Here is a 13,431-nt window from a genome sequence, read left to right as displayed (position 1 = left end):
TGACCTTAATTTAGACCAAATGTCTACATTTTCAAGACATTTTATTTTATCATTAATCTTTAAAACTGTCTTTATTTTCAAAGAGTACTAGACTTACCTGAACAAAAAGGCATTAGTTTATATTTTTCTGACAAAATATTTGATTTAAGTGCTTATTTTCCTAAGCTAATTAATTAGCGTTGTATGTTTACAAGTGCTGAATCTTCTGTCTATTCATATGTTTACAAGTGCTGAATCTTCTGTCTATTCATATGTGTTGTATGTTTATATTAGTGGCTTCAGGGTGGAGCCCCTGGAAGAACAGGTCTGGGAAAGCATGCATTTCTATGGTCAAATAAACAGCAAATAAGCAGCTGAACGCAAAGACAGATCCGCAAAATTAAGGGTGCCATTTCATACTGGTTCCTAGATTCCCCAAAGGAGGGAATTACTATGGGAGGAGACAGTGCAGTGCTTCTATTCTGCATTTCATTGCAAGGAAACCCAAAGCCAATCAGCCCATTTTGTAATCCGCCCATCCCTCATGGGAGTCTGATGTCCCAGTGTGGGATGGAGATGTTTCCTTATTTTCCAGGTGGATAAGAGCATGCTTCCCTGTTGCAACTATGCGAAGAATCAAAGTATCCCTCCGTAACTACTATTACCTATCCCTTAAAGTATGTTTCCTACCTAGTTATTACACACCAAAGCTCTCTCATAATGAAAAGTAGTTTTTGATACCCCCAAAACTCAAAACTTTCAGATAACACAATGCAAAACAAAACGGAGCCTTTGATTTTGAGAGGGATCTATCTGCTTTTAATTCCTGTGGTTTCATGAGGAAAACAGAGGGTTCCCACCCCCAAAATCGGGTCTGTGGCGCCTTATCTGTTTTTCCCCAGGAGTCCCAGGCTACCAGAAGTTATCTTAGGGCCTCTCATGTGTGCATTACGAGTGGCAAGACAAATAAAAAAAATTAAAATGGAGAAAAATAATTCAGTTGACTGAGAAGAAAAAGCATTTTTCCAGAGAAACAAGTTCCAAAAAGAGAAAAACATTAATGGCATTTTAAATATATCATCTATTGCTCATTTATCCATTTATAATTAAGCTGACTTCTAACCATAGTGCTCTTTTAAAAAGAAACCCTTTCAGGTCTCTTATTGGACTTTAACAATGCCAAGCAGCCAATATTTCGAGCTTCTGAACTTTACCAAAGGTAACCTCCTAGGTGCTTAGAGAAAGGAAAATTTAAGACAGTCCATGGAGGAGAAGGGAAAAGACAAGTTCATGCAGACAGGAAACCAGAAACAACTTACTTCCTAGGTGGGATCAAACCCTGACCACCAATATGAAAGTGAAAGATCTTAGCTACTGAGCTACAGCAAGGAGTGGTCTCCATTTCTTTTCCCAGAAGGAGTCCAGAGTAGTTAATTTTGAGCTTGCAAAGGCTTTTAATTATTTAATATAAACTTTATTCAAAATAAACTTTTTTAATTTTGAATGTTTATTGTCCTTGTTTTTAACATAATTTACACATTTACATTATTATAATGGGTATGTTTAACAACTGACTTGCAAGAAAATTCTTGAAAATTGAATAACTGGCCCACCTGGGCTGGGATGAGCCAGCTGGAGCACACCACTGCCCCTCAGCCTCTAAGAGGCCTCAGGATTACGGTGTCCATCTTATGATATTGGCCCAAAGGAGATAGTCTTGGAGGTGCTGCTGACTATTGAACTTCCTTTTGGAATGTATGGGAGAAGGCAGAGAAAGGAATCTTGAGGCATACTGCATCCAGGGACTGCTATTCTGTCCACTTATTCAGCTGTGAATGTCGGTGTTCTTTCTTCCTCTTGTCTGCTACATGCAGGCCCAGAATGTAGGGGTTAGTCAAAGGTACAGGAAAGGAAAAGAGAAAAGGGCAAGAGCCCATCCCCCAAGGAAGGAAGGGCTCCGGGTGCAGAGGGAGCAGGAGCTGAGGTGGAGATGGCCACTGCCTCTCTCGCCCTCTGTTCCATCCCTTGGCTTAAGAAAAGCATTACTGGGTATATACCCAAAGGGTTATAAATCATTCTGTTATAAAGACACATGCACACATATGCTCATAGTGGCACTGTTTACAATATCAAAGACCTGGAACCAACCCAAATGCCCATCGACGATAGACTGGACAAAGAAAATGTGGCACATATACACCATGGAATACTATGCAGCCATAAGAAACGATGACTTCGTGTCCTTTGCAGGGACATGGATGAATCTGGAAACCATCATTCTCAGCAAACTGACACAAGAACAGAAAGTCAAACACTGCCTGTTCTCACTCATAGGCGGGTGTTGAACAGTGAGAACACAGGGACACAGGGAGGGGAGCATCACACACTGGGGTCTGTTGGGGGGGCCAAAGGAGGGATAGCTGGGGGGTGGTGGTGGTACGGAGATCAGGGAGGGATAACATGGGGAGAAATGCCAGATGTAGGTGACAGGGATGGAGGCAGCAACCACATTGCCACGTGTGTACCTATGCAACAATCCTGCATGATCTGCACATGTACCCCAGAACCTGAAGTACAATTAAAAAAAAAACCCCAAAAAACCAAACAAACGAAAAAAGCAGTTTAGCAGAGTGGGACTGACACTTTTTATTGGTCTGGCTGGCGTGCCTAGTGGAAAGCTCAGACAGAGCTTCCTATCTGCCCTGGCTCCCATCTTTCCTCTCCTAGAAGCTCATCACACACCCCGAGGGAAGAGTGTCCTGGGCAGAGGTGGCAGGCAAAGCCAGGGTAAAAACTCCAGGGCTGGGAAGCAAAAGGGGCTCAGGGTGACGCAGAAAATGTGACGTTGCGAGGCCATCCAGATAGTGTCCTTCGGGGTAGAGGAGAAGCTGCTTCCCTGCAGAGACTCCTCTGCCCTCACCAGGAATGGGAGGAGCAGGAGGAAAAGCTGCCCCAAGAGGCTCCCTACTGGGCCCTTCGTGCCCATCAGCATCTCCCGGATGTTGTCCTCAGCTTCCTTAACGCTCTGCTCCAGGTAGGACTTTTTCTATTCTAGTTCTTTAATTTTTTTCTTCTGCTATTTTCTGCTCTAACAGTTGGTTGTGAATTGCTTCCTTCGACTGAAGAACGAACATTCTTTCTACACCTTCGTACATGTTAGTCTCGTCTACCAAAGGCATAATCTCCGTAAGATGTGCATGCTTTTTCATTCTGATTAGATGTTCAGTCTGTATGTCTGCGAGCTTCACCTTCTTTTGAATGTCTATAACTTTGGCTTGAAGCTCTATGAAGGCCTTCTTCAACTCAAGATCCACGGGGGCAGCCATCTTGGTGCACTCTATGCCTATTTAATATGATTTTTAGAGCTAACTATAACATGAACCCTAAAATTCCTGTTCCCTGGAAGGCAGAGACCAAGAGAAGGTACCACCATGTGGCTAAAAGGTCAGGCGCCCAACGACATAAAACAAGGTGGAGACTTCATCTGTTTTTTTTTTTTTGTTTCAGGGACCTATGGCCAAGTTTGTTGCTGACCAGCATGCTAGTTCATCTTGAAAAGTGGGCTCACAGGTGTTCTAAGCCCATGTTTTATCCTAAAGTACCCCTCGACACAGAAAAATGAATTCATAGCACAAAATACACCAGCCTGACTAGTCTTAGAATTCTTTTTTGCATTAATCAAAACTTTACAGAGGAAATAAACACTGATTTTTTTCCCCCATTCATTCAACTGTTTGTACAGAGAGAGAGAAGCCAGAAATCTGACTGGTAAGAAAGTCTTACCCTTTTGCCAGCATGCCAGGCTTCTGGGTTCCCTTTCCCTGAGTGGCCCTAGTGATCCTGCTTGTGGCACCATCCCCCTTGGGGGCCAAGCCACATCATAAAGGAAAAGCATTTTTTGTTCTGGCCAGAGCAAAATACACATGATAAAACATAGACATTAGCCACTCTGCTTAGCACCCAATATCAAACTGGCAAGGCTTAATTAAATTTGCCCTCAGATGGGCCTCATCATCTTTAATCCAACCTCTGACTAGGAGTTTCAACACCTGGTTTCTGGGCAAGATAGACGCCCTTAGTAATAGAAAAGTTAAGAAAGAGAAAGGAGAGAGAGAAGAGCATTGTCTGTGGGAGGGCGGGGAAGGTGATCTGATCAGGGAGGCCAGAGAAAGACCCACCCATTGCAGCGACACTGAAAAGTTTAGGTGGCTACTGTCAGTTGAGCAAGAATCTTTTCCAGCAATCCTACCAGCTTTAAGTTTCCCCTTCTAGGGAAGCAAAAGCTTCCCATGTTCCATGATCCTGAACATGCCTAATCCTCTCACCCATAGCAAAGTGCAAGGAAGATTAATCCAAAGAGAATGGCAGTTAACATCCTATAGTGCCCAACCTGTTCTTAGCCTAGAGGGACTTTCCCCAGAGGGGCCTCTAACCCCCTAAATCTTAGAAGGGACTCTAACTCTCCTAAGTTGGGCTTCTAACCCGAGGTCGGTCAAGCATGCTTGCCTTTTATTAAGAGGAGCCTTTAACCCATTCTGTCTTAGGAGAGACTCTAACTCCGCTAAGTTGGGCCTCTAACCCAATCCCATTCTTTACCCACCACTTACCCAAAGTCTTCCAGTCGGTGCAACAGTCTATTTCCTTTGGGTTGGAGTAGGTATCTCCAATATTGTCCCATGGTTCACCAGAAATATGTTAGAAGACTCCAATACTTACCCAAAGGTAGCTGCTGGGTCAGAGTTTCTGCACGATTGTTCCTTCTGTGGTAGCCAGAAATATGTTACAGGACAGAGAAATATGTTACAGGAAAGGGGTCCCGATCCAGACCCCAACAGAGGGTTCTTGGCTCTTGCGCAAGAAAGAATTCAGGGCGAGTCCACAGGGCAAAGTGAAAGCAAGTTTATCAAGAAAGTAAAGGAATAAAAGAATGCCTACTGCATAGAGCAGCCCTGAGGGCTGCTGGTTGCCTATTTTTATGGTTATTTCTTGATGATATGCTAAATGAGGGGTGGATTATTCATGCCTCTTCCTTATTAGATCATACAGGTTAACTTCCTGACATTGCCATGGCATTTGTAAGCTGTAATCGCCCCGGCGGGAGTGTAGCAGTGAGAACAACCAGAGGTCACTCTCATCGCCATTTTGGTTTTGGTGGGCTTTGGCCGGCTCCTTTGCGGCAAACTGTTCTATCAGCAAGGTCTTTATGATCTGTATTTTGTGCTGAACTCCTCTCTCATCCGGTGACTTAAAATGCCTACACCATCTGGGTTTCAGTCTTATTTTACCAGCTTCTATTTAAGATGGAGTTGCTGTGGTTTACCCACCTCTGACAAAACTCCTGGGCTCCAGCGATCCGCTCATCTTGTCCTCCCAAAGTGCTGGGTGAGATTACAGGTGTGAGCCACAGTGCCCGGCCTGGGGAGCACCTTTAAACCAAGTCCCAGTCTTTGCCTGATCTTGCAGTAGAGCTCTGGAGCAAAATGATATCTGAGTTTGTTCAGAAAGTTAACTGGGCTTTCATACTCCTGCACCAGTGAGTCACTGGCTAAAGTCAGTCTGGAGGGGTACAAACTTGTAAGCACTTTCAGTTCTGTGGGCGTGTGCAGGTGAAGCCAGGCCATGGCTTTGAGATGGAAAGTGGCTTGGTAGGAGTGAGGTACACACAAGTGTGTGGGGATTGTTTACTGACTGCTCCCCAAGAACCTTTTATTACTTCCCCTCAATATATTCTGATTTTTCTTTTTTTGACAAAATATTTATTTTTCCAGTGGAGCCTCCCTACCTCCAGATGAACCAGTTGGAAATGGAATTGTTACAGTACTGAATCTACAAATGGATTGCACTAAGTTGCATGCAAAGTTGACTTTCCTCCCTTCCCTTTGCCTCATCCTTCAGAGTAAGGCAGCAAATTTACAAAGTATCAGTTGTGCAGTTGAATGCAAAGGCTGGGGATGATTAATCTCTCCCATTAAATAAATGTTTAAAGAATGGTATCAAAATTTTGAGAAAAGAACTGCAGTTAATCAATTAAAACCCAGGAATAATATGTCTGCTTAATGAAGATTGGCAATCCAGTGAGGATCTTAAAATAAACCATACTTCGGATTGATTCAGATAATCTTTTATTTTCATTTTTGTTTTCTTAAAAGTGGTATGTCAACATCACTTCATTTCTACATTTCAGAGTTCTGTACATTTCTTAAAAGGAAATAAGCAATGCTCAATGTACAAAGTAAAAACAGAAAGCTAGAAAAATCTGAATAAAATGGAGCAAGTTGCCATAGGTCATACAGTACAAATTAGTAATTAGATGTCATCTGAAGTGCAATACCACTGCTGTGATGATGAGTTAAGGAATGAAATAAAAATACTCTATTTTAAACAAACAGTATATATATATTTATATGTATATTTTTTTTACAGATAGTAGACCCAGTGATATCTGCAGTATTGTAAAAACTTATGTACAAATAACTTTTTTTAGACATTACATATACATCAGCACCGTAGTAAAAACAAAACCAAAACAAAAACCACCTTATTAAAATCTACCTCTCTATTAGTTGGTCCCAGTACTGAGCATTTGGAGGAAGCTTTTACAAGATAACGGAGCCCACCCCCTGTCCCAATTCCATTAGCCACCTCCAGTTTCTCATCATTGCTTATATGTTTGTTTCCTGTACCTTTCAGGAAAAGGTAATTCTGTTTTCTGTGTCTTCTCATTTGTTTCCTTTTTTTTTTTTTTTTTGGTTTCATCTGTTTCCATTCAGTTTCTCCGGTGGCATCGCTCCCCATTTGGGGAGTTCAGGGTCACCCTGCTGCCACCTCTTTGGAGAGGGCACCCAGCCCCTGCCTGGGCTTCTCACCCACCAGGCACCTCTGGCTGTATATCCTGCCTTTTGCTGAGCAGATCTACAACCCGGGGTACACGGAGAGCAAGTCAAAGGCAATATTTGCCCACCATCTCCTCTCCAAACCCCTCTGTTCCCAGCTTTCCATGGAAACTTGCCTTCTCAGGACTGGATGTGGCCAGTTCAGCCCCACAGGCTCCGACTCTTTTGTGGTGAGCTGCCTGGGAGTGCACAGAAGGCAGCCAGTGTCCAGGACATGGAGGGAGGAGGGGACAGGAGAAAAGCATACGCCACTCTCACTTAGGACAACACTGAAGCCACAGGGCCTCCCAAAGGGAGATTGGGAGGGGAAGCAAGGAGCCTTGTGATTCCTTCCGACAGATTTCACTTAGGGCAGATGTGCGTCAATGACAAAGAGAACGACTGTACAGGACTTTGGAAGTGGATCACTTTGCCCATATGAAAGAAACTACATCCAAATAAGGTGGAGCAATTGCTCTTTTAGCTCCTCCACCTCTCGGGGATTTTATATTTGTCTTTCTGATGAGTAGGGATGATGGAAAAGGTGGATTTTAGAGCATCACTCCTCGGATTTCTCCCAAAGGGAGCCCGAACCGGTGACCTCCAGGCCATTTCTTCCTGGGGTTTCAAAAATATCAGATGTGGCTCACAAAAACTGAAGCCCAAACATCAGGGCAGCCCTCTCAGTTCCAGGCAGAGATATTAATTCAACTCTACGCACAGGAGAGAAAGAAGACTCCAGTGTTGCCTTTGCATTTTAGGTATTGTCTAAGTTCTTCCCGCATTTATATGGACTCTGCTCAAGACTCCCTAAAGATACACGCTTCACTTCTTGAATAGTCTGTAAGGAGAAGCAAGGGAAGGCTGGTGTGGAGGCAAGGAGGAATAAAGGCAGGGCTGCAGACAAAGGCTCCGGGCTGGTGGACACACAGGGGTCCAGCAGGGGTTTCTCCACCCTGCGGCCACCAGGAGAAGTGACCCACTGGATGTATGGGTCTTGTATCGGGCCCCAGTGGGCTCCAGCCCAACCTGGAGGGACTGCCACCAGGGGCACCAGCAGAGGCAGCCACCCCAGGACTGCCGGATGGACCCTGCTCCAAACTCATCTTGCTCTCCTTGTCACAGCAGAGCCTCTGCAATTCCTGAGGGTCACCACGGGGCATGAGGCAGACAGGCCTGCAGGATCCATTGTTGCCTCCCTGTGACCATCTCACTGTTCTTCATGCCTGCCCTCCAAATTCAGTAGCATGTCTTGAAGCCTGACATCTCCTGGCACCCAGAGCTCAGTGCATTTCCAACCTGAGCACCTGGCCTGTGCAACCACCCAGCCTCCTCTGTGGGACTCTCCCTGGCCGAGGCTCTGTCTCTTTTGTGTCTCCAAAGCTGCTGTCTCCCGACCTGGGGCAAGAGGGGCTGAGGATCCCTCTCTTGGGTAAGTCCCTCTTGGCTGAAGCAGCTTCTGTTGTGCCAGGCGATCACAGGGCGCGCTGAGCAGAGGGGCTCTGCCGGCTTCATCTTCCCACCTGCTCCTCCTGGTGTCTCCCTCTCTGGCAGCAGGGATCTGCATGGCGTCTCATCTGGATTGCCGTGTGAAAATCAGGTGAAAGGAGGCCCGACGGAGCTGTGGATTGGCACCTGGATCTTTCACTGTCAGCCAGCTGCAGTTTTGCTCAGTTTACGTGGGTCAAAAAAACAAAAAACAAGGATGGGTCAACATCCTGTTTCTTTTTCACTTTTTAAGCTTTAACCACTCAAGTTGTGGCTCTTGGGGCCTCTCTTGACTAGGGGTTGCCAAATAATTCATCAAGCTCCTGCATCCACTCATCCCCTGGCCCGCCTTTGATGATGGAGTCCACAAGGTCTGCACCGTCTGGGAGGCCAGGGAAGGAAGCCCCAGTTCCGTCACCGCTATAATTGTATGACACGTCCTGAGGGGCATTCCGCTCATAGGCTTGGCTCTGGCTGCTTGGAGCAAAGCTGCCACTGGGTATCTGCTGCTGTGCTGGGGGCTGGCTGAATGCTGGTATGCCCGGGACTCCCTGGCTCAGGCCAGACATGACCATTGGCCTCACCTGGCTGGTGCCTTGCTGCCCCGGGAGCGATGGCATCATCTGCCGACCCATGGCAGCTGGGTTGAGGGTCCTCACTGTGCCCGTGTTAGTATCCACGACGGACTGGCTCAGTCCCTGTGGGAAGTGCTGCTTGGTCAGTCTCGGCTGCCCAGCTTGAAGAGGGTAGTTGGCGCCGTTGTTGAATGATCCCAATTCTCCACTAGTCCTCCCAGGCATGCCCTGCAAGCTCCTCTGTTGCCAGCTTTGCGCTCCGTGCTGGACTGTTCCCATAAGGCTCTGCAGCCTTGAAGGGGCTTGGGGCCGAGGCAAGGCCTGGCCTACTGGTCCTTTCATCTGTGGATGTTGCTGGGTAATCGCTGAGTTCACCAGCATGCTCTGACCAAAGCCACTCACCATTCCAACCCCCTGCCCAGAGGCAGGCTGCCTGGGTCCCTGGGCTTGGTTATGTGTGATGCTCATGCCACTTTGGTTTGGGTGCTGCAACATTTGGGTCATGCCTGTGCTCATATTGTACATTCCTGGTTGGCTGGTAGGCGTGGTGCTATAAGGGGCCAGTCCCATCTCTGACTGTGCGGCTGCAGTGGCCATTGTCCCTGGGTTCTGGGAGGGTCCTATTCCCATGATGCCTGAATTCTGTGCCATCAGCCGTGATGTTCGCATGCTCTGAAGGGCAGCTTGGCTTCTTACGGCTGCTATATCCTGGGGAGAACCTGCAGTGAAAAAGAGGACAGACACCACTCACTCTTCTCCATAAGCAACATACTGTTGGAATATCTCCTTCCATGAGCAATATACAAGAAGATGCTGGAATTTCCTTTGAGAATGACAAAATTCCTTTATATGAAAGGATCTACTCTGATAATAAATCTCTAATAAAAATGATTATTTTTCTGATTATAACTTAATGCTGACTGTAAAAAATTTGAAAGTATTAAAAAACACAGACAAAAATTAAAGTCACCTGAAATCCCACCATCCAGAGATGATCATTCCTATTATTTTAAATAGACACCCACAAAAATTGGGATCATACTGTACATATGTTTTTGTAGCTGACTTTTCCACTTAACGGATCCTGATGCTATTCTTGTTTATACTCCAGAAGCAAATTATTTCTCACTCTTATAGATACAATATCATCCTCAACCAAGTAAGATATTATTTTCTTTGGAGGTGAGAGATAATTCACCTCTGGGGCTAAATTAGAAAGAAATGGCTGATCACTTTGCATTTTCTAGTCATTAAGTGGAACATGGTTTGGTAGAGAATACTATCAATGAAGACCATTAGACTAATTTTCCTTAAGACTTGAGTAGGATTTGAGAGGTTAAAGGCCACTGCTTCTGCTAAGCAGCTATTTTGACGATAGGACATTTTTTTGGATCCACTCTGTAGATTTCAACATGCTCCAGATTCTCTGAATCATAACATGTCATTGCAAACTGGCCAGCTTCCTGAGCTAGAAAAAGAGATCATCCTGCTACATGTGACTTGGCCAATGAGCTTTATGCATTTTTTTTCCCCCATCTCCTGAGTTCAAGCAATTCTCCTGTCTCAGCCTCCTGAACTTTATGCATTTCTATGGTGAAGTCCATTCCTTCAAATCGGCAACGACTATTTCGGCAAATTGCTAACACAGTTTTAATAACGCCATTTAAAAGGTGGCCAGTGTCCACATGAAGTCATTCAACCTTAATTAGGTATTTGAGCGAGTCCTTTACATGTTCCCAGGAAATTTCCTAACAGTCAAGAGAATGGAAATGTCACTGGTAGAACACCAGTCAATGTTGCAAAGGGCCAGGAGGTACACAAAAATGGATTTTTCTATGTCCCTGCTAATGACTGAGTCTATGAGAAAAAGAAAAATGTTTTTTTCCTGGACATTAAAAGAAGATGCAGCATGGGAGCCAGTCAATATTCCAAACAAATTTGATCCCACCTGGAACTGTGATGAGAAACCAGATGAGAATAGTCTACCCTTGTTAAACCTGGCACCCTGGCAGATAACTGAAGCATGTTTTTGTCTTCCTGATAGAGTTATTGATTTCTGGGCTGCAAATATGTCTCCATATTTTCTTCCTTTCTTTAAGAAAGAAAATTACAGGAATTTTGATTATATCTCAAGTTTTTGTGGCTTGAAATCAATATCATGGGTCATTGAAAAATGAAATGGTTTCTATCAGGAAACCTGAAAGATCTGGGGGAAATCACTAGAAATGTTTTCATATTTTGTTTTAAGCTTCATTATACCTAAGTGATTTTTTGAATAATCGAAAGTTCCTAGTGAAACACTGGAAGGTAGTATATACTGCAACTTGTAATTTGTCATGAAGTTTTGTGACCTTAATGACTAAATTTTTATTGACTGCATGGCCAATAAGATCAACTGTGGTGAAATGGGTTATTGAGTTGTTTACAAAAAAAATTTAAGAGAAAAATATTGCTGACTCAGAGATTTATTGGATAGACCCAAATTATATAAACAATCTGATGGGCTGCTAGAAATAGATGAAAGGACATCCATAATTTGGCAGTTTGGGGGCGTATATTTATAATGGATATGTTAAAGGACTGGATACTGTCTGGATTAATGTTGTGAATGATAAATAGTTTCCTTTCTTTAGAGGGCAGAAATGTTACAATGCCCTTGCCCTTTAATAGGCAGTTACACATTAATTCAAGCCAACCTTTATTTTTATTTAGTGTAAATGACTGCACTATCTTGATGTAATTGTTTCTTTCTTTTTTTTTCTTTTGAGACAGTCTCGCTTTGTTGCCCAGGCTGGAGTGCAGTGGCGAGATCTTGGCTCACTGCAACCTCTGCCTCCTGAGTTCAAGCAATTCTCTGCCTCAGCCTCCCAAGTAGCTGAGATTATAGGCACCCACTACCACGCCAAGCTAATTTTTGTATTTTTTGGAGAGCTGGGGTGTCACCATCTTGGCCAGGCTGGTCTCCTGACCTCAAGATCCGCCAACCTTGGCCTCCCAAAGTGCTGGGATCACAGGCGTGAGCCAATGCACCCGGCTATAATTCTTGTTTTTAAAAAGGCATTTTAAAATCAGCAATTAGCACATTATTTTCACCTAAGAGAAATAAAAAACCTTTTATTAATCTAGTTTTATGCCTTCAGTGATTTTAAATATACAAAGGAAAAAAATTCAGATGTGTCCAAGGAATTAACTTGTCTTTACCTGATTATTACATATGTTAAGCAACTTTCTCTTCTTTTAGTCTAAAACAGACATGATTGTGAGACACTGTAGTCTAATTTTCTTGTCTGCTGGTTAACATCACAATGTCTAAGAAAATCTTGTATATTCAAATAGAGATGATAGTGTCCAACTTTTTCCTAAAAGAGTGTATGTCCTATTTTCACTCACAATAAGCCTGTATTTAGGAAAAAAATAAGCATTTCCCCATAGACATGTAATATTTCCCAGAGATCCAGAACCTAATGAGGGAAAGATAGTCATTAAGGCCTTTGAAATGTATAATGGTGAGAGTATGAGATAGGTTCTCATACAAGTTATACCTAACAAAACTTCTCTTCAAGAACAATGATTCTTAGTTATCAGTTTGCTGTTTCCCAGATCCATAAAATCATGATATCTAGGGTGTTGGCAAATACATGAAAATATTGAAGATAGCAAAAAAAAATTATTACATATCTCGAACCAGTTAGTTCAAGAATCCCAAATATCACACTGGCTATAACTAAATTTCTAGTGTAACTAAATTTCTAGGTTGATTACCTCTGGTTTGGGTTTTAGAAAAGTTCAAGGAATAGAACTTTTTAATTGGACCCAAAACATTCGGAATAGCTCATATAAATATGTGTCTATGTTCTTTTACACAGGGGAATTATTAAATTGCAGTGGGTTCCTTTTCCCTCACAAATAATGCGTGAGTTATGAACCTGGAAAACTCAAGGGACATTATGCTGGATTCATCAGCTTTTATGTTTTTAATTAGTTCATAATATAATGCAGCAGCTCTCAAGTGTGGTTCCCTAGCTAGCAAAATCAGTGACTCTTGGGAACGTGTAAGAAATGCAGATTCTCAGGCCCCGCTCCAGATCTACTGAATTGGAAACACTGTGTGTGTTTTACCACACTCTGTGATGCTTTCAATGCAGGCTAAAGTTTCAGAACTACACATATAAAGGAGGGCTTTGTATCTGAAACAACAACAGCTATATATAATGATGACTAGTCCCCACTCTTCCCTACCCATGACAAAATGAGAAACAGAAGTCTTCAAAAACTACTGGCACTGATTTAGTGCACAGAACACCTGTGGATAACTCAGTCCTTTTGTCCTTCCCTGTGTCAAGGCCAAATGGGATGTAATGTGATATAAGCATCCCAGAGGTGGAAGGGAGTGGTAGCTACTCAAGCCCCAGTATTTTCAAAGGTGATCTTCAGTGTGATCTGTCAGCAAATATCAGTGGCTTTCAGACAGTAAACCACAACTCACAGTTCATGACCCAGAATATATACATGTGGGT

General features: G+C 43.6%; 2 protein-coding genes and 1 pseudogene across 8 annotated transcripts in view; 1 reads left to right on the top strand and 2 right to left on the bottom strand.

Moving 5' to 3' along the window:
• The window catches only part of MGST2 (microsomal glutathione S-transferase 2), a 65,833-nt gene that overhangs the window by 44,331 nt on the left and 8,071 nt on the right, over window positions 1-13,431 (top strand). The window contains exon 6 of one of the 5 annotated variants that reach the window (XM_054252909.2): window positions 3,075-6,094. The exons of 2 other annotated variants lie outside the window; for them this stretch is intronic. Coding sequence is in view for 1 of the 3 variants with exons in the window: in XM_078366485.1 (XP_078222611.1) it covers window positions 575-582 (8 nt within the window). In the remaining 2 variants the exon portion in view is untranslated. Of the gene's footprint in view, window positions 1-574; window positions 1,484-3,074; window positions 6,095-13,431 lie in introns of those variants that run through there. 2 more of the 5 variants (XM_078366485.1, XM_054252910.2) reach the window with 2 other exon arrangements.
• On the bottom strand, window positions 2,570-3,318 carry LOC118152379 (prefoldin subunit 1 pseudogene; annotated as a pseudogene). Its single transcript, XR_013532887.1, has one exon. The product of XR_013532887.1 is annotated as a prefoldin subunit 1 pseudogene (transcript).
• The window catches only part of MAML3 (mastermind like transcriptional coactivator 3), a 459,954-nt gene continuing 452,607 nt past the window's right edge, over window positions 6,085-13,431 (bottom strand). For both annotated transcript variants that reach the window (XM_002745341.7, XM_008992687.5), the window contains exon 5: window positions 6,085-9,633. In XM_002745341.7, coding sequence (XP_002745387.3) covers window positions 8,633-9,633 — 1,001 coding nt within the window. In that variant the 3' untranslated portion in view covers window positions 6,085-8,632. The remainder of the gene's footprint in view (window positions 9,634-13,431) is intronic.

This window comes from Callithrix jacchus, chromosome 3 (genome assembly GCF_049354715.1).
Source record: "Callithrix jacchus isolate 240 chromosome 3, calJac240_pri, whole genome shotgun sequence".
Lineage (NCBI taxonomy): Eukaryota > Metazoa > Chordata > Mammalia > Primates > Cebidae > Callithrix > Callithrix jacchus.
This window is presented reverse-complemented; position numbering and strand designations above follow the sequence as displayed.